This window comes from Malaclemys terrapin, chromosome 17 (genome assembly GCF_027887155.1).
Source record: "Malaclemys terrapin pileata isolate rMalTer1 chromosome 17, rMalTer1.hap1, whole genome shotgun sequence".
NCBI lineage: Eukaryota > Metazoa > Chordata > Testudines > Emydidae > Malaclemys > Malaclemys terrapin.
The window spans coordinates 6,585,304-6,611,294 of NC_071521.1; the positions used below are offsets into that span (position 1 = coordinate 6,585,304).

The following is a 25,991-nucleotide window of genomic DNA, read 5'->3' on the forward strand; positions in this document are numbered from 1 at the left end:
GGGGAGCCCGTCCGGCCCCCTCCGGGATACCAGGGGGGGGCTCTTCTCCCTGCAAAATCAGAAGAGGGGCCCCCTCCCCAACATCACTGAGCTGGGTGCCCGGGGAGCCCTGCGCCTATGCCCCAAATCATACACAGGAGGCTCCCTGCCCTGCCCCCCAAAGCAGGCCCTGCCCATCTCCCCCCCCCCACACACACACACAACCACTGAGCGGGGGGGGAGGGGGTGTCCCCCCCACTGCCTTTAGATCCTATAGCCTTAAATCAACAGCCATGGGCCCGTTCCACCCGAGAAATCGGTCTAATAGAGGGGATCCCTCCCTCCTTCCCCCTTGGAGTGTGTGGCGCTGTCCCCCCCAAGCCTACTGCTCTGTCTGTCCCCCACCCCGGGTGGGTGGCCCTCGAGAGGCGCATCTACCCCCCTGTCACCATGCACATGAAAGGGACACCCTCGTTAGTCATCCTGAGCTCTGGCCAGCCTGGTGCTCTGTCCACAGCTTGGGCAGACCCCAGACCCAGAGAGAGCCCTTCAGTGCCAAGGCTATTTACTACTAAAGGAAGAAGCCAGGGCCCAGTAAGGTCTCACATCCCACTTATCAGAGGGGTACGAGAAACCTCAGCAACCTCTGGCTGACTGAATATCCAAGAGAAATAAAAACCTGTTACAGTTTGCAGCTGTATAGGTCCAGTTGCAGGTGGGCAGAAGGACAGCAGGTAACCTGCAAGGAGCGTGTTCTCTCCTTTGCTATTACCATTGGGCATCTACCCCATACACCAGCAGTCAAAGTCACACTCAGCACACTAGTACTCTCTTTCGGATAGTACACAGAGCCTTAGCTATGCTTAACATAACAGTAACTGATGTATATTCAAAACGCTATTCAAGACTGTGGAGCTAAAGTAGTTTTGGTCAAACCTCTGCTGTTGGGGGTTTGCTTTTATAGTTGCTAATGATATAGGGGCACACCCTCTGCCCCCTGCTAAATTTGGTTAGTTTTCTGGTTTAGGCCCTTCTGTTGTTGGAGTACCTGGCCAAGACACCTGCACGGAGCTCAAGGGGCTCTACCAGAGGCCTGCTCACACAGCTGGAGTTACAAGACCACAATGTTGCCATTCCAAACATGCTTAATGGCCCAGCTCCTTCGGTTTCATTTAAAACATAAAACAGTAAAGTTCTAGCCCTCATGGGTGTGGAAGAAAACATAACGTGAATGCAGGAAGGAAGCCACCATTTATTAAAGTCTCACAGGGGGGGCAAGGAAGGGGAAGATGGAGTGTTATTTTTTAACTGATGGTGCTAGCAATTGTGGAATTGAGGTATTAATTGGTATTACATTCTCCCTCATTTGGTTATTTTTCTGGAAATCATAAGAAAAATATTTTCTTAAGCTAATAGGTTGAATATGGACACAGGGTTTTTCCATAGTCCACTGTTGTGTAGTGTTGCCATAGCAACAATTTTTAGCATATTTTATAGTTTTAGCACACCGTTTAGTCCAGTTTTGAAGAAAATAAAGTATTTATGTGTTTTTTGCACAGAATACTACAATGCACTAACATAGCACCATGATGGTAAGGATTTCTACTAAAGCAATTGGAGTTTAATTCATTTAGACTCATACCACTTCTGGAAGGACATCATCATCCCCATTAAATACATACAAGAATTAGGGTTCTGAATCACAGAGACGTGAACTGGTTAGGTGACCAGGCCAAGGTCACATAGGATTGCTATGGCAGAGGCAGAAATATAGTCCAGATCTCCTGCATCCCAATCCAGTGCCTTCAACGTGGTAAATGTTCAAGGTGGTTATTCAGAAAAAGTTTTAAATGTCAATCAGCTTAGATGGGCAGAAGGGAAGATTCTTGCACTATAACCCCAGCAAACTTTTTGTAATTCCCGTTGCAGGTGGGCTGATGCTATTAGGAGCCTTCAGTGTCCGTGTTGTCACTACCAGTGTTGTTTTCCCAGTCCACTTCATGGTGTCTGCCCTTCTGTACCCTTCGCAATGCCCTCTTTCTGTAAGTTAGGTTAAACATTTATGAGAAAAACAAAATTCCATGAGCAACAAGCTTCTCAATTACACATAAACCAGCAAACAAAAAACTCAATTAGTACTCAAACAGGACCGTGCATTTACAGTGACACTGGCCAAAGTAAAAATTAAGGCAGCCTTTCTACCTTCATGCACCAGGACACAAAGTAATCACCTGCTGAAGGTCAGGAAGAAGTCTCCTTCCAGGATACAGTAGCACACGCCTGTACCTTCTGGGGCGCACTGGTTGAATCAATGTTGTTCATTGGGGCAACTTTTTTGTCAAATAAATGATCCACAATTGTGATTTAGGGGTCTGGGTCTCCTCTCAAGCATCCAATATAGACTGTGATCAGAAGCTTATGGGGTTTAGTCTAGAGCAGTAAAGCCATTCCTATATTCCTCAATGTACAGTACAACTGAACGCAAGAATTTCCTGACTCAGTTCCTTCTTGAATACAAATATTACATAAGACCCCAGCACACTACCACTTACAGAAGCAATACTACATCGCTTTAGACGTTTCCTGTAATCTGCTCCAGCATTTAGCTCTTTTGGGTCATTTCTATTTCGTGTGCAAATTCAGATCTGCCTTTGACATGATGCTCAGTCCCTTCGATCCCCAAAGACGGAGACAGAGGCGCTCGGCCACTTGCAATCGTTTTGAAAGGGCTCAAACCTGCCCTGAATCTCATTAATAGGAGCTTGGTCTTTGGTGTCAGCAGTAGCAGGATGGAACCCTGAGCTAGTAAAATAGATCAAACTTACCAAGCCAGCAGTTCCCAAAGTATGGTGCCCCCAGGACTGCAGAGTGCCATTAAAAGTCTGGGGTGGAGTAGGCATAGATTTGTGTCCCTGCCACCTGACCCTCACCACCTCCTCTCAGGAACCCCTTTTCCCCCCCACCAGCAGCCTGACCCCCATGGACCCCTGCACAGACCCCCTACAAATCTGAGTGAGTGGCGTTGTGATCCATTGCCCATGATCCAGGTGACCACCCCCAGCTTCATGTCCTCTGGGTACCGCTCTGTTAAACTACGGTGGAATCGGTCAGTGGCATGAAGCAGCCTATGACGCAGGCCATGATATACATGTGTCTGAAAACATCCACACTTGTTTCAGTGCAACGCAACGGCTGCCATTTTGGCCAACGTACTCGGCACATCTGGGACTAAATGCACGAGTCCCTACGGCTTGAGCTAGAAGAGAAGGCAGTAACAGATTCTCATCCTCCGTGGATCAGGCACAGCAGGGGACATGACACACAGTGACCAGTAGGTTACACAAACATGGCACGAGCAGTCCCGAGAGCACAGGCCAGACCTCCGATAGTGCTCAAAGCTGTCCTTCATCCGCCGCCGCTCCTTCTCAGCCAGCTCTCCATTGGGTGGGCCACCCTCCTGGAAAGGAAAAGAAAGGCCTGGTCTAGTTGAAGCTTGGGGCTGGGTGGGGATGGGGCCAGCCTTGCTCTACAGAGAGGCCAGGAACTATGGGGGCAATGAGACTCAACTCCTGGAGTTGGCCCCTGAAGGACAAAAGAGGCGCAATGGACAGGGCAGTGGAGGGGGTGTGGAGAACATGGACAGCTGCTGTCCATGCAGTGCCACGAGGTGTGCTCCCAGTGGTTTCCGTGAGCGCTCAATTCACTCATTAAAAATGAACCTGTACCAGTGAACGGGCTGAGAGCAACTTCATGGCCAAATGCATCCTCTGGGTGCTGCTGCCGTTTAGAAAGCACACGTGCTTTGCGCTGGCAGCGTCTGATGTCCACAGGTCCCCGGGGAACGTTACAGCCTCCTGTGTTCATTCCTGGCCCTATTATCCTGTGCATGGCCCAGTCAGGCTCAGGCCCCGGCTCACACTTAAAACTCAATGGCCTCCTTCTGAAGGCATCCGATGGACTGAAGATCCATTCCACCACTATTCCCGCCCCGAATGCTGAACTGCCCTCATCTCTCCTGAGCAGGTTGGTTCTTCACAGCACCCACTGTGTGTTGTACAGGAGCCCGCTTCTGCATCGCTTCCGGATTAGTGCTCATGCTTCCGATCCCACCAAAGGCAATGGGGTTACTTGCCCAAGTGAGGGCTTGGAGGGTGAAGCCCTAAACACCAGAATCAGAAGATTAACCACTTAAGATCTCCTTTTGCCATGACAGCAGAGCTCCTTGGGGCACAGAAGGGATGTCCGGATGCATCCAGTTGTACAGCCGGAGGTTCACATCCTCTTCCCAGCAGCATGATTAAATGGTCTCCAAAGCAATATTGCTGTTCCTAATCACAAATATCAGTGCCCAGACAACACAGACGCTGAACATTAATTAGCTAGAGCAGGTTTGGGGAGCAGGGGGAGAAATGATGTTAGGAGAAAAAGGAGAAGCTGAGAGATATTTGCAACCGCTGACAGATGAGAAAGGAAACACTCCCCTGTCAATAGGAAATTGCTTAAAAACCCAACTAGCGTTGCCAGTGCTAATTCTAGAAAATCAGAGGCTCGATATCATCCTTTAAATTTAATGTGGATTATTCCTGAATTAGGTCCAGCCAATCCTGTTCAACAAGACTCCCATTCAGTGTAAGCTCTTTGGGACAGGGACAAGCATTTACTATGTGCCTGTACAGCACCTTGCACAACAAAGGTCCCGATCTGGCGCTACAGCAATATAAATGATCAACGACAACAATGGGAGTTTGGGGTGTGCAAGGAAGGCAGGATCAGCCACTAAATCCTAACGTAAAGGTCAAGTGGATGAGAGAAACACCAACAACTGTCCCAAAAGCGCCCTACTGGAGATGGCGCCTGTAGGCTGCCCATTCTTGTAATATGCCATGAAACAGTACATTCCTGACTGACAGCGAGGCAGCGGATGTGTTGATTGGTGGACTCCATTCCCACCCATACCACTCCCGAAGAGCAGCAGCTTCCAGAAGAGATGGAAAGGACAATGATGCCCTGCTGTTATTTGAAGGATGAATTTGGCCATGAGAATACATAACTCTCCCTGCGAAAGTGCCAGGTACCTCCAAACTGGACACGCCTATCGCAAATGCAAATGTTAATCGTCATGAGCGAGGCCCCAAAAAGCGGAGGGTTCTCAAAGACACTTACGTTTGACGACTGCAGGCATTGAATGCTCTCTAACGCACTGAACTGCTGATCCTGACCTTCAGAGAGATCTTCTAAGAGAGAAGGAAAAACTGCAAGTGTAGTCGCAAACTGGTGTTATTTATTATCTGTGTTACATTAGCACTTGGACCCCTGCTGTTCTAGAAGCAGCCCCAGCCCCCCAAAACTTTCCATTGGATAGAGACAAGGCAGACAAAGGAAGGATTCACCCTTTGTACAGATAGGGAGCTGAGGCTCAGAGAGATGAAGTGATTTGTCCAAGACCACCCAGCGATTGCATGGCAGAGCCAGGAATTGATCCCTGATTGCCTGAGTCCCCATCCAGGGCCTTCATCACAAGCCCATCCTTCTTCACGTCATTGGTTTGTGGTTTTACAACCTTAGAATAGAACCAACTGCTTGTAGACGTTGTGCATTTGATACCCCGGGTGTCCCAAAGTGCTCTGCAGAATTAACAAGTGAGACGGCGAGAACACAGTAACCGATGCAGGTGAAGGGCGATGGCCACTGGGTCACTGGCAATAGCTCACACCTCGTGTAGGAGGTTATTGCTTGGTATGTGCAGAGTGTGCCGCGTTTTCAAGGTGCTGCACATACATTAAGCCAGTCTTCCAACCTCCTGGGGATGTAATCTGCATTATTATCCCCAGTTGACAGATGAGTGGGGAAAAGGAGACAAAATTGAAGTGACTCGCCCAAAACTATACCGCAAGTCAGTGGCAAAGTGAAAACCAGACCTCAGGAGGTCCTGGATTCCAGTCCTGAGCTCAGTCCGCTAGCGCAAGCTGCCATTTTACTAGCTGTTGGAATCTTGCTCAGGACAGTGGGTTTTTCCCCTAACTCTTTTCAAAAAGGGATGTGGGATCTTCACATGAACCCAAGGGACCTCAACAAAGCAGCCCCTTAAGGTTGTTCTCTAACGAAGATAAGTTGAGAGGTCACATTGCTTAACATGATATTAAACATGACTGGTCACTGTCCACACTAGCTAAGTCATGTTTAATATCCTGTTAGTTAGAACACTCTTGAGGGTTGCGTTAACACAGCCTAGTTTTCTAGCAAGATCAATCCTATATAGAACTGTGCAGTTCACACTATGACTTCATCATGCGAGTGCAGAATTTGAACTCACAGCAATCCATTAAGGAACAGAGATCGCTACCAACCTGCTAACCTGAACTGGTACTTAAAATCAGACTAGGGTTTCTAAAGCTGACCTCCCTTCCCAAGTGGGTGAAAAAAATATTCAGCCCCTCAGAAGGTTAAAACAGGAAGATGCTCCCCTGTGGCAGTTTCTCTCTTCTTTTTGGAAGCGTAGTTCAAACCCTCAGTGTAGCCTGTCAAGTCTTCCTCAATGATGAGTCATTTCCACTAGAACCTCCACAAAAGCAGAACTGGGGATGGTGTGTTCATTAGCTAGTTCTGCTTTTGTCAAAACCCAAGTGAAAATAACCTAATTTAAGGGAAAAAAACAACCCAGCGAAGAGCATGGAGAAAGGTGCACGACTCAGTTAAAGTGGAGTCAGGACACCTGGGTTCTGTTCTCAGATCTGCCCCGACAAGCAGAGAGAGCCCAGTCAAGTCACACAGTGTCTGATTTTCATAGATGCCGAGTGCCCGCAGTGCTCCTTAACTTCACTGGAGACAGAGTCCTCCACATCTTTGAAAAGTCAGGCCCTGCACATCTCCAAGCTCATTTTTCCTGGGGGCATCAATACACTGGCAATCTCTTAATAATGAAACTTTAGGATCAAATGGAACAGTATTGCCTAGTGCTGTTATAATGAGCTAGCCCAGCACAGCCTTCCAGAATGCAGCCACTTGAGGACCCTCCCAGATCACATGTCATGAAGAGACAAATGAAGGTAAAAAGCTCTAAGTGCTCTGCAGGGGGCTTCACAGACATCCCTTTCGGGAGAGGACCGGGGGTCTAGACACCTCCATTTTGGCGTACCCAAGTTGAGACACCTTCTGTGGGTTGACTTTCGAAGTGCTGAGCACCCACCCTGGAAGTCCCAAAAGCGTGTCCCAAATTGGGGCCCCCAAATCATTAATTACTTTTGAGAATTCAGGCCCCATTGATGCCCCAAGACTACACAGCAGAGCCAAGGGCAGAACCCAGGAGGTCCCGACTCCTAGCTGCCGGCTTGAACCACTGGACATATTGTATCGGGAATACTGCTCTAATGTCTCCAAGTAGAAATTAAACAAAAAGTCTTACTTTTATCAGACAGCAGTGTGTCCTCATCCAGGTTTCCATGGAAAGAGAGCTTTGGGACAAAAATAAATAGGTCTCTTCTGGGGAAATAGCAATACTCATTTTCCTCTCCTCGTCTCCCACAAAAAAGACAAACGATTAAAAACAAAAACAAAGCCCCAGGATTCCACAAGTTTCTCTTTCCTGTCTAGCGAGAGTTGCAAGGCAGCCGACCCATCCTATTCAATATCACCTTAGTGACGCGCCTGTAGATACAAGTGCTATGCATGAATGAAGCCAATTCTCCAGTGAAAACACTACCTCACACCAATAGGATAGTACTTCTATTGTGTGTATGGCACCCTTCGTCCCACTTCAGTCTCATCACCTACCGCTGAATGCAGCTGCCTCTAGGCAGGGAGCAGCAGCAGCAAACATTACACAACAATTGGAGCAGTGTGGGGAAAAGTGGAGGGTGACTTCTCCAGTGGGATGGCCAGGGGATGCAAGGAGACAGGTTGTAATTGCCTCCATAGGGGTTTAATTAGGTCACCAGGAAAGAGCTAAGATCTGTAAATGATCACAAGTGGCCAGGACCTTAGATCTCACCTGAAAGATGCAACGTTGCCATGGTTTCAATCAATTAAACCAGCCCTGCTCCCCACCCCGCTACAGGACACTAACTCCCCCTTCACCCTGATGCTTTCCATGGAGATTCAGGCTGCACTGGCTTTGGCTGAGACTTGGGAATACGTGGGGCCCCTTTATATCCAGGCAGGGGGAGGATTCCCTTTTATTCACATCTTGTATCTTGACTGAAGATGCGATACACTAGACAACTGCTGGCTCCTGCTTCACGGCAGCTGAAGCAACCTGGCCATGCTAGGGACCATGCTGGAAAGGCTGTCTCGGTGCATCCTCGCAGAGACTCGTCACATCTGCTCAGAGTCAGTGGGGCTCCCCAGGCAAGTCAGGGCTGCAGAACTGGGCCCTTTATTTGTATCCCGAGCATTTAAAGTTACACTCACCGAGCTACAAAGCTTGGCCCAGAATCTGAGCTATAGCCCAGATGGGCTTCGATGACTCAGGATTGGCGCACACATCCTCTCAACCCCGATGCCATCCAGCCACTGGGCTGGTCTCCAGTATAAAAGCAGAGCAGCCTTAGTACTACTCTAATCCTGGTTCTTGCTCCCAGGGATGGCTGGAGCACTGTTTGCCCTGGCCACGCCTCTCTCCCCCAGGTACACACACTGTTCTGGCAGCTGCCAAGGGGGAAGACAGAAGAGCTGCTATGGCAGGAGCTACACCTCCTAGAGGTTTCTCTGCACCAGGGGCATCCTCCCTCGGCTGGTTACGCGGGGGGGGGGGGGGAGGGTTTCAGGTGCTTTGTGCCACTGGAGCACAAACTGAAGCTGGCTGCAAGTTATCTGCTAAGGAGCCTTTGAGCAGAGCTGAGGAACGCAAAGACCTTCCACAAGGCGGTCAGACTAAAGCCAGCTAGCCACTTTCCTCACCTCTTGGGAACTCCTGGGTGAGACGTCATCTAGGTCAGAAGTCTGGAACTGTAAGAAAACAAGCCAGTCAGGGATCAGTCTGGAGAGCACCCTCCACAGCGAGACAGCAGCAATGATGGCATGTAGCACAGAACGAAAGCTAGGAACTGAGACGCAGGGATTTCCTCCCTCTTACCTGTCCCGACCGGCCCAACCAGAAGCCACCCAAGAGACTATGATACTAGGGCGTTCTTTTCGTTCTGGGCTTAGGAACAGAGTTATGGTACATCTCCCCCCACACCCACAGATTTCACCCCAATGGCTCAAGCCTTGTCCTTCCTGGGCTTCAGTTGGCCTTGATGCACCAGGGCCAGCCCCAAATGCAAATAAGGAAGGGATGCATTTGCACTGGTGGAGATTACTTACGCTGGAAACCAGGGTGAGCTCTACTGCGGCCAATCCCAACTTCCCTTGTCTAAGCACAGCCATTGATTGAGGAATCGAGGCTGATCCCAACTACAGGCAACGTCAGTGTCTGAAGTCAGTACAATACCCAGAGCCAGGGCCCCCCAGCCTCTTCCCCTGCCCATAGCACAGTACCTGCATGTAGCTGTGTATTCCTGTAGACTTACCAGCGTGGGTGGCTCCAGGTGCAACTTTTTCAGCTTGGCCTCAGCAGCTAGTAACTGGCCCTCCTTCTGGAACAGCTGTAGCTGCATCTCATCGCACCTCTCCCCCAGCTCCCGGATCTCTTTGCGGTAGGCGTCTTTGTCGACCAGGCTCTTGGAGTATTGCATGTGGAACTGCTCTCGGGTCAGCAGCGCCTGGTGCGGAAAGCAGGAGGGCAAAGCGTGTCATTGACATGGTGTCTGAGCCTACACCTCCCATTATCTTTGGTAGCTGGGCTCCAAACAGGAAGTTTTATCACCTGGTCTCTTTCTGCAGCCACTTCTTCTATCTGCTTCAAGATGGCCTCGATGCGATCCTTGTACATCCGGGAGTCCTTCCTCAGGGACATGCACTGCAGCTCCAGCACCTCCTTCTCCTCCGCGTGCTGCAAGCATAGGAACAGAAGAGCCCTGCTCATGGGGCTCGCTTGACCGAGACACCCAGTGCTGGAGGCAAAGGGGCTTGCTTCACTCTTGAAACACCCGTGGCTTGTAGTGTAAATATCAGACACGGATTGCTGAGCCGTGCCAAAGCAAGGAGACTCTTCTACAGTTGACCAAGCCCAATGCCAATTACACCAATGATTGAGTGGATGGAGGGTGAGTCTGAGGGCAAGGAGACTTACCATATGATCTTGGACAAGTCATATGGCCTCTCGGTGCCTCAGTTCCCCCGGGGATGATGCTTACTCCTACTGAGAAAGCATATTGAGGTCTACAGGTGGGAAAGTGCTTGGAAGGCAAAGGAGATGTGGGGCCGATGTAAGCACTTTGCAAACAGTAACTGATCAGTTCTCCTGGCGATCCAGGTGGATCAGCGTCATCATCCCCATCTTACATGTGAAGCAGAGAGAGGCCACGTCTTTCCCAAGGACATGGAGTCAGTACCGGAGCAGAGGAGTACCCATCTCAGATCATGTTTCTCATTAAACTGCTGCTACGTTTGATCTGAGCCAGAAGGCCAAGCCGCAGTGCTAGCTGCCCGGGCACTGCACTGCTCTGCTCCACAGGGAAGAGAGTGGCTTTCATTGTACACATGTTCCCCATGCTGAGTTTACTCCATCTCTCCCCCTCCCGCCAGACTTCGTACTTTGTCCTGGAGATCCTCTGCTTGCTGGAGCGCCTTGCGCAGGCTGTAGATGGTGTTCACCAGCTCCTGATGCTCCCCCAGTGCCCGTCTCCGATCAGCCTCCAGAGCCTGGATGTAGAGGCTGTTCTTCTCCAAGTTCCCTTCCTTGGCAACCTCCAGGGGGAAGGGGAATACAGTGAGGGGTGGCCCAACTGGCTAGGAAAGCCAGGAGGCACTCTCCCCTACCCGAGCCTAACAGTACTAGTGGCCAATTCTCACTCCCCTTCCACCACCCCCATGGCCTCCACTCTGCCTCTGGGTTAAAGTAGAGGTGAGCAACATGCTCTCCAAGGCAGCACCGGGCTGCCCTCATCTGTGAGATGGAGGGGAGTTGCCTGGAGAAAGAGTCCCAGTAGGTGCTGCTCTGAGCAAGACAGGGCATCACATGCCAGGACCTGTGCTCGCCACAGGCTGCTGTGCCCTCCATGTTAAAGATGAAGGCAGCTGCGCGCTGCTCCATTTCCTGAACAGGCAGGTGTGATCTGCAGGCTCCCGTGTAGGCCTGGCAATTCCGGTGTTCTCCAGGGAAGATCAGCGCCCCCGTCCAGCCCCGCATCCTGCTGTCACGGCCGCCAGTTCAGGGGAAGATGTAGAATGAGTTGGGCAAGTCTGGGGCCCTTCATTTAAACCCTTCTGAGCCTCAGGCCTAGCTGTTCTCGCTAATGCTGTACTCCTCTGCCACCATGGCTGCTCACACCTCTCCCGTTGCCCTCCGAGCCCATCTAGCTGCTCTCAACCTTCACACACCCCATATATCCCACCACCACTGCTCAGGGGGTCCCTCTGCCACCACGCACCCATGAGCATGCTCTGCTCTAACCCACGGCTCTCACCCCACCAAGCTCCCCGGCCTCACCAAGAGGGGCCCTGACACCAACCCCCGTGGAGAAACCTGCGTTAGTGATGCAGAGCTACTACCCCAACCAGTCCCAGAGTCCCTACGCCCGCCCTCCCCACAGACCTGGAGCGTGTTCTCCAGCTCTTGATTCTTGGCCAGCAGCAGCTCCTTCTCCCGCTGGATCTCCCACACCACTTCGTGGCTCGGCCGCTTCTCAATGGCGTGCTTCAGTTTCATCGTATGCTTCCTCTCCAGTGTACAGTCGTCCTCGGCCTTCATCAGGCTGTGCCTCAGATGGTCGATCTGCACGGGGAGGGGGAGTTTGGAGCTGGTCAGGCCTCGCCAGGAGCCACGTGGAGAGTGCCGGCCGGTGAGGGGGAAATCTTTGTAGTGGCATGGTTTTAGTCCCATCCTCCAGCAAGAAGCACGAGGGGAAATCCTTCCCCACCCCCGGGGGAATGTAGCAGACCCCCCTCTGCCCACAGCACATGGTACCTGTCTACCCACGCGCAAGATACACGGCAGCAGCACTGCAAGCTTCCCCCAGCTGCTGCTACGTTTGACCTGAGCCAACAGGCCAAGCCGCAGGGACAGCCCTGCCAGCGTCTCCCATCCCTGCCCAGGGGAGACCCTGTTCATTCTCTAGCACATGCAGCTGCTAGCATCTGCGCTGAAAGGCTTGCGAGTTAGCGCCAACCGCGGGATGCCGTTTGCATCGCATGCACCCTTGTTGCGCGAGGGGAAAGCCAGGCCTGCAGCACCCCATGTCAAAAAAACCCTTGAAGGCACTAGCCCAGCCCAGCGAATTCAGGACTCCTGGCACGCGGTGCAGAAGAGAGGCACCCGTCGGACTGTGGTGTCGGGTCGCTAAGGCCCGACTGTGCTCAGCTCTCCAATCCCGGGGGTGCACGAGGGAGGAAGGAGAGAGGGTGAGGCACCGACCTCTAGCTGCAGATCCCGGTTCTTCATCAGGGCTGCGTTCTTCTCTTCGCTCTGCTTGGCGTAGCTCATGGCCAGGTCGTAGTTCTCATCCTTGCATTTCCGCAGCTCCTTGGCCAAGTTGTCCCTCTCCTCCTTCATCTTCTGGGCCCTCTCCTGGTGCTTCCGCAGCACGCTGTCCCTCACCCGCATCTCCTTGAGCGCGTCCTCCTTGGCATGGAGCCACATGTTGAGCTCCTGGGCCTTCCTCCTCTCCTCCTGCACGGCGCTCTGCAGCTTCGTGATCTCGTTCATCAGGAGCTGGCTCAGGCCCGATTCCCCCGCAGTGTCTGCGCAACAGAGAGACTCACACAACATAGTCCCCGGCCCCCTCAGTCGGGCCCAGCCCAAGTCCCCAGCCCCAGGCAGAGAGGTCCCTTATCACAAGTCAGCATCACAAGACTTCCCTGCGGGTGCTGTCTAACCAATGGTGCGTGTAGTCAGCGCCACAGCAGCTTTTCTTACCCCGTCCCCCCGAGCCGGCCCCCCAGCCAGCACGATCACACCCGGTACAGTCATGCTGACAGGAACATACAGCTGGCCAGAGCCGGAAGGAGCAACAACCCACCTCGCCCTGTACCGTGGAAATGCCAAGTGCTCCAGAACAGCGCCTCCGGCCTCAGCCACTCTGGGACCCATGTTCAGTGGGGACACCTGCTGGTGATTTCACGGGGAATTCGGTCTGCTTGCACCATGGCGGAGCAGTCCATGAGGGGAAACCGGGCCATTATCTAGCACCCGCTCTTCCGTCCGATACAGGGAGCAGCACTGGCGCTCCCCAGGAGAAGGTGGCGATGTAGCGCCTAACACAGCATTGTGTGTTTAGTCTCCAACCTACAATCGGATCTGGGCGGGTTCCGCAGAGCTCTCCCCGCAGGGATCCGACTGCAGGATCGGACCCTCGCTGAAGAGCTTTCGAGCCAGTGACCTAGTCTGAAAGGCTGTCTGGGGCTCTGCCCACACGAGCCACCGGGGATGTAACCGCAGAATTTGAGGTCTCCTCTAGCTGCAAAACAGCATCAAATAAAGAGACTGTTGTGGGAATGAATCAAAACGTTACCGATAATCATTGAAAAGACTCTGCTGGGCTCCTTGCCGGTTATTTTCATATATAACTGTGGGTAGTAAAGCTCAAGGCTCTCGAGAAAGGCCTCAAAACCTTTCTGGCCCGTCCTCTGAAGTATATCCAGGAGGACGCCTGCAATACAGAAACAAAGGCGCTTACTGCAACATGGCATGTCAGAGTAACACACGTTCCCTGCACTTCCAGAAATGGCTGGTACTTGCGTTCCTCTGTAAGCAAGAGCAGAAGAGAGTCCTTGGTGTCAAACCCTTCAGGCCTGGCCCAGGTAACTCTCTCACTGGCGATTTAACTGAGCAACGGCTGCAGGGTTTGCCCCTAGGCCTCTGCTCCTACTAGCGTGTTGCAAACAGCAGGCGCTGCAAGAGAAGCAATCCCTTGCTGAAGGCGAGGAGGAGAGCAGGCAGGCTTGAATGAAACGGCCATGGCACTTCCTATAACTCTGGGCGGCTTTGGTCTCAAATTCAAGAAGAGGGAATGGTTAGATGGGCCCCACTTCTGGCACAGATGTCCTGATCCTGCAAGGGGCAAAGTATCTGCCACGAAGTGCTGGAGCCTCTGCTCTGCTCTCGAGGTCAGCAGGACCACAGTCTCCGTCCCCTGCTACAAGTGGGGTCACAGTGAGAGCAAGAGAAGCAGGGAGTCTGTCACCAGTTTTTAAAGTTGGAATTATGAAGTCTAATAGGACCAGAGATGCTTTCACAGGCAGGTCTTTCTCATGGTGTCATTCTGAGGTTAAACACTCCGTGCCATGCTGGAAACTCAAACAGCAGAGTGTGTGCTAGTCAATATCCCGCAGAGAAGAATCCTACACTCAGCGGGACAAAGGCAAGGGAGGTCCACAATAAGCCTTTCCAGTCTCAGTTCCTTGCGATGGTGGCAAAGGAGAACTGGAAAGTGTAACTCACTAAGCAAGGGAAAGTAAACGGCTTTGTTTCACAGCCCACGCTGTCTGAGACTGTAAATTCTTTGGAAGGAGCGGTGTCTGCGCAGAACCTAGTACAACGGGATCTCAATCCTAATTCAGACCTCTGGAGGCTACTACACTATAAACAACTAACAGTGACGCAGCGTGGCCTAGAGACTAAGACACTGGTCAGACTCCAGAGCCCTGGGTTCTGTTCCCATCTCTGACCTGCTTGGTAACCCTGGGCAAGTCACTTCCCCTTTCCGTGCCTCAGTTTCCCCATTTGTAAAATGGGCGTAACAATACTGGCCTCTGTTGTAAAGCACTGAGGTCTACTGATGAAAACTGTCACAAAAGAGCTAGGGGTTAATATTGTAAAATAGAATAGATGGTGAAAAGTACCTTTGATTTTTAATGTTCTCAGATTGAATAACCCCAGGGACTCCTAGTAATACAGGCTAATTTTTCTTTCTAATGTTGCCAGAGTCCCTCTGAACCTGAGGCACAGAAATAGTTTATCCTAGATTCAGAGCTTTTTAAGGCCTGTAGGGACTACCATGATCCCCTAGTCTGATCTCATATAGAACAGGCCAGAAAACGTCTCAGAAATAATTCCTTTTGAACTAGAGCAGGAGTCAGCAACCTTTCAGAAGTGCTGTGCCGAGTCTTCATTTATTCACTCTCATTTAAGGTTTCGTGTGCCAGTAGTACATCTTAACGTTTTTAGAAGGTCTCTTTCTATAAGTCTATACTATATAACTAAACTATTGTTGTATGTAAAGTAAATAAGGTTTTTAAAATGTTTAAGAAACTTCATTTAAAATTAAATTAAAATGCAGGGCCTCCCGGACCGTTGGCCAGGACCCAGTTGGCAGTGAGAGTGCCACTGAAAATCGGCACGCGTGCCGCCTTCGGCACGCGTGCCATAGGTTGCCTACCCCAAACTAGAGCATATCTTAAAATAAATCACTAAATAAAATCCAATCTTGATTTTAAAATTGCCAGTGATGGAGAATTCACCACGTTAGCTCAAGGAGAAGGAATTATTTACCGTTTATTTGGATTTAGAGAAAACCCTCTTCAAATGGCTGGGAAAAGACGCACCTTGAAAGCATGATTCCCAGAACTGCACTACATGGGTTGATGGTAACACCATGTGGCCTACAGGAGCAATTGACACCTCGGCATTTTCATTCCAGTGCATCACCCCAGAGCCAGCACCCCCCCCCCCACCACCACACACACACACGTGGCGAGTCGGAAGCTGCCCAGTACCCACCTACTTTCCGTTTCCGGACTACCAGACTGGGGTCGTTAAGCACTTGCTCTTCGTCGTCATGGTTAATCACTTTGCATTGGCGGAGATACGGCGTTATTCTGGAGGGGTCTATTACCGAGATCAGCTTCACCCGGAAGTTCTCCAAGTTATTCCAGCACATCTCGTCATCTTCCTGCTCCGACATGGCGGAGAGCAAGAAATACGGGCAGGCCAGGTCTTCTCGTCTGAAAGCCACACCACAAGCCTCAGAGCAGCTCGGGACGAGCAGCAAGGATAGCAGGTGGCCCAACACTATCAACCCAACGAGACTGGGAACACGCTCATTGACCATAAGGAACCAGGTCTCCCACAGCAGCCTCTAACTTTGTATGCACAAAATACATGCACCCCCTCCCCCCCCCATTGCACCAGCGGATCGGGTCACCGTGCACCTCATGTACAGAAATGCCAGCTTGTGCAAGCAAATGTAGGCCTGGGGCATTACGTCCCAAGCTCCCTCAACAGCTGGCAGGGTTGGCACCACTGCTGAAGAGGTGATGAAATTCTGGTGAGCGCCCCTCAACCAGCCATTTCCTGAGTCATTAGAGGAGGGAAGTTGTCATAACTATAAAGGGAAGGGTAATAGCTGTCCTGTGTACAGTACTATAAATCCCTCCTGGCCAGAGACTCCAAAATCCTTTTCCCTGTAAAGGGTTAAGAAGCTCAGGTAACCTGGCTGGCATCTGACCTAAAGGACCAATAAGGGGACAAGATACTTTCAAATCTTGGGGGGGGAAGGCTTTTGTTTGTGTTCTTTGTTTGGGAGTGTGTTCGTTCTCGGGGACTGAGAGGGACCAGACATCAATCCAGGTTCTCCACATCTTTCTAAACAAGCCTCTCCTATTTCAAACTTGTAAGTAAATAGCCAGGCAAGGTGTGTTAGTTTTCCTTTGTTTTTCTCAACTTGTAAATGTACCTTTTACTAGAGTGTTTCTCTTTGTTTGCTGTACTTTGAACCTGAGACTAGAGGGGAGTCCTCTGAGCTCTTTAAGTTTGATTACCCTGTAAGGTTGATTTCCATACTGATTTTACAGAGATGATTTTTACCTTTTTCTTTAATTAAAAACCTTCTTTTTAAGAACCTGATTGATTTTTTCCTTGTTTTAGATCCAAAGGGGTTTTGGATCTTGATTCACCAGGAGTTGGTGGGAGGAAGGAGGGGAATGGTTAATTTCCCCTTGTTTTAAATCCAAGGGGTTGGATTTGTTTTCACCAGGGATTTGGTGAAGGTTTTTCAAGGTTTCCCAGGGAGGGAATCCATTGAAAATGGTGGCAGCCGAACCAGAGCTAAGCTGGTAATTAAGCTTAGAAGTTTTTATGCAGGCCCCTACATTTGTACCCTAAAGTTCAAAGTAGGGATCTCAGTCCTGACATGGTGGCAGCGGTGGGATCATTTTAAACCCAAAAGCCAGTGAGATTTTTTTTTCCTTCTAGCTGCTTGGAAAGCCGAGCTGGAAGTAGATAGATGCGTATCTTATCTCTCCTTGCCTGAAGGCAGAGGTGTTAAGTTTTTTTTACAGGTCCTTTGTTAAGAGAAGGGTTCAATTAGCAAATGACTGGTAAAAGGTATTTACAAGCTGAATTGTTTTTTTTTTTTTTACATCCTCCGGAGTAGCTAGTTAGAAAGTTACTGTTAACTCTGCAGCAGCCAGAGCTGAGAGCTTCCCAGTTTGTCAACTGCAAAGGGGGTTACCCAGCACAAGAAAACAGGAAAATGACTACCAAAGAAGTAGCTAACAAAATAGAACTGGCCAAACTAGAAGCAGAAGAAAATGAAAGAAAACATCAGAGACTGCTTCAATTAACAAAACTCGAGACAGAGCAGAGAGAAAGAGAAGAAAAAGCCAAAGAGGAGGCCCACAAGAGAGAGATGGAGCTGAAAGAAAAAGAGATGGAGCTGAAAGAAAAAGAGATGGAGGAGAGAGAAAAAGAAAGGAAGCATGAACTGGAAGTAGCAAAGGCTAAGCAGGATGCACCAGCCAATGCTAACAACCCCCCTCCAGGTACCACTTCCCATCCCAGAAGATTCCCCACCTACAAGGCAGGCGATGATACTGAGGCCTTCTTAGAAAATTTTGAAAGGGCCTGCCTTGGATACAGCATCACTGCAGACCAGTACATGGTAGAGCTGAGGCCGCAGCTCAGTGGACCCTTAGCAGAGGTGGCGGCTGAAATGCCTAAGGAACACATGAACAGTTATGAACTTTTTAAAAACAAGGCCAGACTCAGAATGGGGCTAACACCCGAGCATGCCCGTCGGCGGTTCAGAGCCCTAAAGTGGAAACCGGATGTGTCATTTACCCGTCATGCCTACCACATTGACAAAAATTGTGATGCCTGGGTATCAGGAGCAAATGTTAAATCTCTGGAAGATCTGCTTTCCCTAGTAAAAATGGAGCAGTTTTTAGAGGGTGTTCCTGAGGAAATAGAAAGGTACATCCTAGATAGGAAGCCCAAAACTGTAACTGAGGCGGGGGAGATTGGAGCCCAATGGGTGGAGGTGGCAGAAAAGAAAAAAACTAGTAGCAGTTGGAGCGAATATCAGAAGGGGCAAGCCGAAACAAAACCTTACCACTGGGGACAACCCAAGGCCCCACCCACATCCCAAGGGAAACCCCAGACGCTTTCTCACCCCACCACACCAGTCTCCACCAACCAACATCGTCCCGGTGATACCTTAGCAGGGCGATGTTTTAAATGTAATGGACTGGGACATATAAAGGCTCACTGCCCCAAGAACCCCAACCGATTACAGTTCATTACACCCCAATCACACCAAAGATCCCCAAACCCAGATGCCTCTCTCATACCCTCGGAGCGAAGGGAAACCTTGAGAGTGGGCGGAAGGAAGGTTACCGCTTGGAGGGACACTGGGGCTCAAGTGTCAACTATCCACCAATCCCTAGTGGACCCCAAACTCATCAACCCAGAGGCTACAGTGACAATTCAACCCTTCGTGTCACAATCTGTAACCTTGCCTACAGCCACGTTGCATGTCCAGTACAAGGGCTGGTCAGGAATGTGGACTTTTGCAGTCTATGACAATTATCCCATTCCCATGCTGCTGGGGGAAGATTTGGCCAACCATGTGAAGGTAGCCAAGAGGGTGGGAATAGTCACCCGCAGCCAGGCTAAGCAAGCTTTCACCCCCATCCCTGTTCCTGAGCCGTCCACCAGGGCCCCGTCTGTGTTACCGGAGACCCAGACAAAGGTGGTGGAACTGGATCCTCTGCCAACGACTGCAACAGCCGTAGTGGATCCAATCCCAGAGACCCAGCCAAAGCCAGTCCCAGAACCGGAACTGGCAACGCAACCAGCACCAGAACCATTGCCAGCCCTGAGTCCAGCGCTTGCAAACCCGTCTACAACTCCAATGCCAGAGGGCACCAGCGAGCCTGAACTGGCAGAAGCAGCAGATAACCCTACCCAAGAGGCTCAGCCAGAGCCTGAGTTACCACATAGTGCACAAGCGGACAGCGGTTCACAGTCAATGGAAACAGCCCCAGCACCTGCATCACTTCCAGAGGGACCAAGCCCCAGTCCACAGTCCAAGGAGGAACTGATGTCTCCAGCATCAAGGGAACAGTTCCAGGCCGAGCAGGAAGCAGATGACAGCCTTCCAAAAGCTTGGGCGGCGGCGCGGAGCACCCCACCGCCTCTCAGCTCTTCTAACCGATCCCGGTTTGTTGTAGAACAAGGACTTTTATACAAGGAGACTCTTTCTGGTGGGCACCAGGAAGACTGGCATCCTCAAAGGCAGTTGGTAGTTCCCACTAAGTATCGGGTAAAGCTCTTGAGCTTAGCCCATGATCATCCCAGTGGCCATTCTGGGGTGAACAGAACCAAAAACCGGTTGGGGAAGTCCTTCCACTGGGAGGGAATGGGCAAGGACGTTGCTAATTATGTCCGGTCTTGTGAGGTGTGCCAACGAGTGGGAAAACCCCAAGACCAGGTTAAAGCCCCTCTCCAGCCACTACCCATAATTGAGGTCCCATTTCAGCGCGTAGCTGTGGATATTCTGGGTCCTTTCCCAAAGAAGACACCCAGAGGAAAGCAGTACGTACTGACTTTCATGGATTTTGCTACCCGATGGCCGGAAGCAGTACCCTTAAGCAACACCAGGGCTAAAAGTGTGTGCCAGGCATTAACAGACATTTTTGCCAGGGTAGGTTGGCCCTCCGACATCCTTACAGATTCGGGAACTAACTTCCTGGCAGGAACCATGGAAAACCTGTGGGAAGCTCATGGGGTGAATCACTTGGTTGCCACCCCTTACCACCATGAAACGAATGGCCTGGTGGAGAGGTTTAATGGAACTTTGGGGGCCATGATACGTAAATTTGTAAATGAACACTCCAATGATTGGGACCTCGTGTTGCAGCAGTTGCTTTTTGCCTACAGGGCTGTACCACATCCCAGTTTAGGGTTTTCACCATTTGAACTTGTGTATGGCCGTGAGGTTAAGGGGCCATTACAGTTGGTGAAGCAGCAATGGGAGGGGTTTACGCCTTCTCCAGGAACAAACATTCTAGACTTTGTAAGCAACCTACAAAACACCCTCCGACATTCTTTGGCCCTTGCTAAAGAAAACCTAAAGGATGCTCAGGAAGAGCAAAAGGCCTGGTATGATAAGCATTCCGGAGAACGGTCCTTCAAAGTAGGAGACCAAGTCATGGTCTTAAAGGCAATCCAGGCCCATAAAATGGAAGCATCGTGGGAAGGACCATTCACGGTCCAGGAGCGCCTAGGAGCTGTTAACTATCTCATAGCCTCCCCCACCTCCAACATAAAGCCTAAGGTATACCATGTTAATTCTCTTAAGCCCTTTTATTCCAGAGAATTAAACGTTTGCCAGTTTACTGCCCAGGAAACAGATGACGCGGAGTGGCCTGAAGGTGTCTACTACGAAGGAAAAAAGGATGGTGGCGTGGAAGAGGTGAACCTCTCCATGACCCTTGGACGTCTGCAGCGACAGCAGATCAAGGAGCTGTGCACAAGCTTTGCACCAATTTTCTCAGCCACTCCAGGATGGACCGAACGGGCATACCACTCCATTGACACAGGTAATGCTCACCCTATTAGAACCCCACCCTACCGGGAGTCACCTCATGCCAAAGCTGCTATACAAAGGGAGATCCAGGACATGCTACAGATGGGTATAATCCGCCCCTCTAAGAGTGCATGGGCATCTCCAGTGGTTCTAGTTCCCAAACCAGATGGGGAAATACGCTTTTGCGTGGACTACCGTAAGCTAAATGCTGTAACTCGTCCTGACAACTATCCAATGCCACGCACAGATGAGCTATTGGAGAAATTGGGACATGCCCAATTCATCTCTACTTTGGACTTAACCAAGGGGTACTGGCAAGTACCACTAGATGAACCCGCTAAGGAAAGGTCAGCCTTCGTCACCCAGGCAGGGATGTATGAATTCAATGTACTCCCTTTCGGGTTGCGAAATGCACCCGCCACCTTCCAAAGACTTGTAGATGGTCTCCTAGCAGGATTGGGAGAATCTGCAGTTGCCTACCTCGACGATGTGGCCATTTTTTCTGATTCATGGGCAGAGCACATGGAGCACCTGGAAAAAGTTTTCGAGCGCATCCAGCAGGCAGGGCTAACTGTTAAGGCTAAAAAGTGTCAAATAGGCCAAAACAGAGTGACTTACCTGGGGCACCAGGTGGGTCAAGGAACTATAAATCCCATACAGGCCAAAGTGGATGCTATCCAAAAGTGGCCGGTTCCAAAGTCTAAGAAACAGGTCCAATCCTTCTTAGGCTTGGCTGGATATTATAGGCGATTTGTACCCCACTACAGCCAAATCGCCGCCCCGCTGACAGACCTAACCAGAAAGAAACAGCCAAATGCAGTTCAGTGGACTGATGAGTGTCAAAAGGCCTTTAACCAGCTTAAGGCAACACTCATGTCTGACCCTGTGCTAAGGGCCCCAGACTTTGACAAACCGTTCCAAGTAACCACAGATGCGTCCGAGCGAGGCGTGGGAGCAGTTTTAATGCAGGAAGGACCGGATCAAGAATTCCATCCTGTCGTATTTCTCAGTAAGAAACTGTCTGAGAGGGAAAGCCATTGGTCAATCAGCGAAAAGGAATGCTATGCCATTGTGTACGCGCTGGAAAAGCTACGCCCATATGTTTGGGGACGGCGTTTCCAACTACAAACAGACCATGCTGCGCTACAGTGGCTTCATACCGCCAAGGGAAATAACAAAAAACTTCTTCGGTGGAGTTTAGCTCTCCAAGATTTTGATTTTGAAATACAACACATTTCGGGAGCTTCTAACAAAGTGGCTGATGCACTCTCCCGGGAAAGTTTCCCAGAGTTAACTGGTTAACAATTGTTTTTGGAATGAAACATATTGTTAGTTTTTATATAATCAGTAGTATGTCTAAAGGTACATGTGTCTTATTAACTCTGTTTTCTCCTAGAACTCCAGGAAGAAATCACAGCCAGTGTGGAACCGAACATCCAACACTATCTGTGATTTGGGGGGCGTGTCATAACTATAAAGGGAAGGGTAATAGCTGTCCTGTGTACAGTACTATAAATCCCTCCTGGCCAGAGACTCCAAAATCCTTTTCCCTGTAAAGGGTTAAGAAGCTCAGGTAACCTGGCTGGCATCTGACCTAAAGGACCAATAAGGGGACAAGATACTTTCAAATCTTGGGGGGGGAAGGCTTTTGTTTGTGTTCTTTGTTTGGGAGTGTGTTCGTTCTCGGGGACTGAGAGGGACCAGACATCAATCCAGGTTCTCCACATCTTTCTAAACAAGCCTCTCCTATTTCAAACTTGTAAGTAAATAGCCAGGCAAGGTGTGTTAGTTTTCCTTTGTTTTTCTCAACTTGTAAATGTACCTTTTACTAGAGTGTTTCTCTTTGTTTGCTGTACTTTGAACCTGAGACTAGAGGGGAGTCCTCTGAGCTCTTTAAGTTTGATTACCCTGTAAGGTTGATTTCCATACTGATTTTACAGAGATGATTTTTACCTTTTTCTTTAATTAAAAACCTTCTTTTTAAGAACCTGATTGATTTTTTCCTTGTTTTAGATCCAAAGGGGTTTTGGATCTTGATTCACCAGGAGTTGGTGGGAGGAAGGAGGGGAATGGTTAATTTCCCCTTGTTTTAAATCCAAGGGGTTGGATTTGTTTTCACCAGGGATTTGGTGAAGGTTTTTCAAGGTTTCCCAGGGAGGGAATCCATTGAAAATGGTGGCAGCCGAACCAGAGCTAAGCTGGTAATTAAGCTTAGAAGTTTTTATGCAGGCCCCTACATTTGTACCCTAAAGTTCAAAGTAGGGATCTCAGTCCTGACAGAAGTGAAACCACTTAGTGTGCACTCTGGGTCAGTAGCATTGAAGACCGAAAGCTCCTGCGTGGATGCTGGGGACACCAGGAACTCAAATTGCATATGGATTCCCAACAGGCTGTACCAAGGGAGAACCTACATGTCCCACTGACATTAACAGGGGTCACATGTGCTCAGGGCCCAAACCTAATCTAGTGACCCACAAGTGCAAGGGTAGAGCATAAACAAGGAACCATCACACAACAGACAGCTATTACCTGCTTGAAACTAGAGATCCAAGAGTGCTGTACAGCCCCTCGGGCAACAGGGATAGACACGTATTCGAACATTAGAGTGAACCCGTTTGAAAGGTTCCAGGGGGAAGAACCCCCAACATCTATGCTCTTAAATTGCAGTTAATTGTAACCACCAAGAGCTAATATTTTTAATAATGTCTAATTTGCATTTGCAAAGGAAGAGAATGTGCAAAACCCACAATAATACATGATCTTGCAACGTTGCAAACCACATGCAGTGCCGGCCCCATTGCATGTGCAAGTCACAAGCTTTGGGTAACCCTAGCAATGTTTACATGCACCATGCACGTCGCTTTGAAACATCACTGCCTGAGGTGGTCAACCGAGAGCGTTGTGTCACTGCGGAGAGCATCCTGCGTGTCACTTTTGCAGGGAACTTCTCGGCATCCACCCTCAGCAGCAGCTGCACTTTGAGGTTTCTTTCCCACAATGCTTCCTCCCCAGTGCACTCTTTCCCATACACCCAACAAACCAAAATGAAACCAGACTGGAATTTTCTAGTGTCAGCTCAACCAGGCCATATGCCGATTCGAGGAAATCAGGAAGCCATTCAGGGACTGCTGACATTACAGCAGATGCAGAAGCCACATTACAGAAGTTGTAGCCTACAGTTAGATCTGCATTATCCTTGATTAGTGACTCACATTTTGATACAAGGAATGCACGCTTGGGCCAGGTTCACTCTTCCCCTGCTTAGAGAAAATAACATGAAATAACCTGACGCTTCACCGAGACCTCTCTGACTTAACGATGGCTTTGTCTGTAACGAACCACTAACACATTTCCTCTTATGTCCTTGTTTTGCCCATTTGGGGCCAAATGCTGCACCAAAATGGGTGCCTAGGTTTTGACCCAGGTATTTGATTGCAGTGCTCATATCAGAACAGGATTTGTTGCAGTAGCCAAAGGCCCAGAGTGGTTGCCAGCCACCTACAAATCCAGAAGTGTTTCACTTGTTTGGGGGGGGGGGGGGGGGGGGAGGAGAACTGCATCATTCCTGACAGCAGCAGCTCTGTAGAGCCTGGGGTATATCTAGCTCCCTCTCTCGGTTCCTAACGGGCCAAATCCTACAAGCCTTACTCTGTTCCCCCACAGACAAAACTCCCATTGACTTTAATGCACAGATGCTACAGTGATTGACACTAGGTAAAGCCAGTGGGATTGACTTCAGCAGCCTGCCTGACCCATCCCTAAACATTCTGCTACCCCAGCACACAAACTGCTCTGCCCACTAGCGGAGCCAGTCCCAGTTCCCAGCCGGGTAAGAGAAGTAGAAATGTCTTGCCCAGTCGATACACCCCTCACCCTTCCCTCTAGACAAAAATTGGATCCAGACTTCCATAATGACTAGTCGTTCTGTGTTACATGGACCGACCTGGCTCTGCGCATCAAGTGTTTCCTCCTCTCACGGGCTCTCCTCGGCTCCTTCTCTCACTGGCTCAGCATGGCACTGCTCTTTGTCCCATCTCCCAGCAAACCCAGCCGCATGGCAGCCTCCCTAAATAGTCTGTCTGCAATACAGATGACTCAGAGTAAAAATTAGAAAGAAGAAAGGGGAAACCAGTGGGTTACAGCGCTTATCCAAGACAAAGGGAAAAAAAGAGGAAGCCACAGGGGGGAAAAAAACAAACTAGTGTCTGGAAGCACCTCACATCCTCACTGACTTGTTGAATAACTTAAGTCTCTCTGTGCCTCAACGTCCCCATCTGTACCACGTAATAACTCTGAGAAGCAGTTGAGGCTTCTTTAACGTTTATAAGGTTCCACTGATGAGCAGAATTACAGGAGTGCACAGGAACTGTCTAGAATAGCCAATCTCTTCAGTAAGAAACTTGCACAACAGCCAGGTGGGAAAACGACAGCTTCTGAAGTAGGTTCTCAACTTTCTAGGTCCAATGTTATAGGACAGGGGTCTTCAGGGAGCGGAGGGGTGGCAATGATAAACAGAACTAATGCTTTCATTTAAAACCCACCCCACACAATTGGAGTTATAACAGACTTTCAGATTAAGCTTGATCCCTTTAACTGCAGCCTTATCAACACACCAACACCTTTGTACCTGAATGCAGACAGGAACAAGAATTCCTTCTTGGTGTAGAGCATAGCAGGTGTGCCTGGGATTGATGGGATAGGCCATTAGGACACTTTCCCAAATGGGGCTTCTAGTTTTGGGTACTGTAGTAGTTCCGGGGTGGGGCTCGTCCCTTCCAGGGGCGCCTGGGAGCCAGGCCGCCCCACTACAAAGCTAATAACAGTTCAGAGCTCAGGCCCTTAGGCAGGGGTTGAGCACACAATTAACAGTTCAGGGCTCAGGCCCTTAGGCAGGGGTTGAGCACACAAGTAACAGCCCCGGCCCTAGATCAGGGCGGGGCAGCAAGCCAATCGTCAATCAGCGGCCCAGGCCTTGTAGCAGGGGCTGGGTCAGTTTGTGGTAGCCCAGGCCCTAGGTCAGGGCGGGGCAGCAAACCAATAGTCTGTCAGAGGCCCAGGCCCTGTAGACAAGGAGGAGGAGAGACTGCCACCCGGCGCGGGGTGGCAGGGGGGAAACACAGGCCCACCCACTCCACTGTGTTCCAGCCCGGGGCCCTATCCGCAGCAGTC

At 50.1% G+C, this 25,991-nt stretch overlaps 1 protein-coding gene across 5 annotated transcripts; it reads right to left on the reverse strand.

The window, feature by feature from the left end:
* Positions 1-1,499: 1,499 nt before the first annotated feature.
* On the reverse strand, positions 1,500-24,889 carry CARD9 (caspase recruitment domain family member 9). Of its 5 annotated transcripts, XM_054007080.1 has the most exons (13): positions 24,766-24,889; positions 24,035-24,079; positions 15,734-15,957; positions 13,527-13,664; positions 12,431-12,756; positions 11,612-11,791; positions 10,612-10,764; positions 9,782-9,907; positions 9,486-9,677; positions 8,875-8,922; positions 7,382-7,430; positions 5,143-5,213; positions 3,010-3,436 (listed from the first exon to the last, which is right to left on the reverse strand). In XM_054007080.1, the coding sequence occupies exons 1-13, from the start codon at positions 24,777-24,779 to the stop codon at positions 3,236-3,238; spliced, it is 1,767 nt and encodes a 588-aa protein (XP_053863055.1). In that variant the 5' UTR covers positions 24,780-24,889; the 3' UTR covers positions 3,010-3,235. The 5 variants fall into 5 exon arrangements, with proteins under 5 accessions (XP_053863054.1, XP_053863053.1, XP_053863055.1 ...); XM_054007079.1 differs by lacking the exons at positions 24,035-24,079; positions 24,766-24,889 and adding an exon at positions 1,500-2,019 and having other exon boundaries at positions 3,360-3,436; positions 15,734-16,269; XM_054007078.1 differs by lacking the exons at positions 24,035-24,079; positions 24,766-24,889 and adding an exon at positions 1,933-2,019 and having other exon boundaries at positions 3,193-3,436; positions 15,734-16,269.
* Positions 24,890-25,991: the final 1,102 nt, after the last annotated feature.

Coding starts and splice junctions, on each gene's coding strand:
- CARD9 (XM_054007078.1), bottom strand. CDS start 16,064: ATGGTCAATGAGCGTGTTCCCAGTCTCGTTGGGTTGATAGTGTTGGGC. Junction 9,908..10,611: donor CAGAGGATCTCCAGGACAAA/GTACGAAGTCTG, acceptor CTATGCTTGCAG/CACGCGGAGGAGAAGGAGGT. Junction 3,437..5,142: donor AATGCCTGCAGTCGTCAAAC/GTAAGTGTCTTT, acceptor TTTCCTTTCCAG/GAGGGTGGCCCACCCAATGG.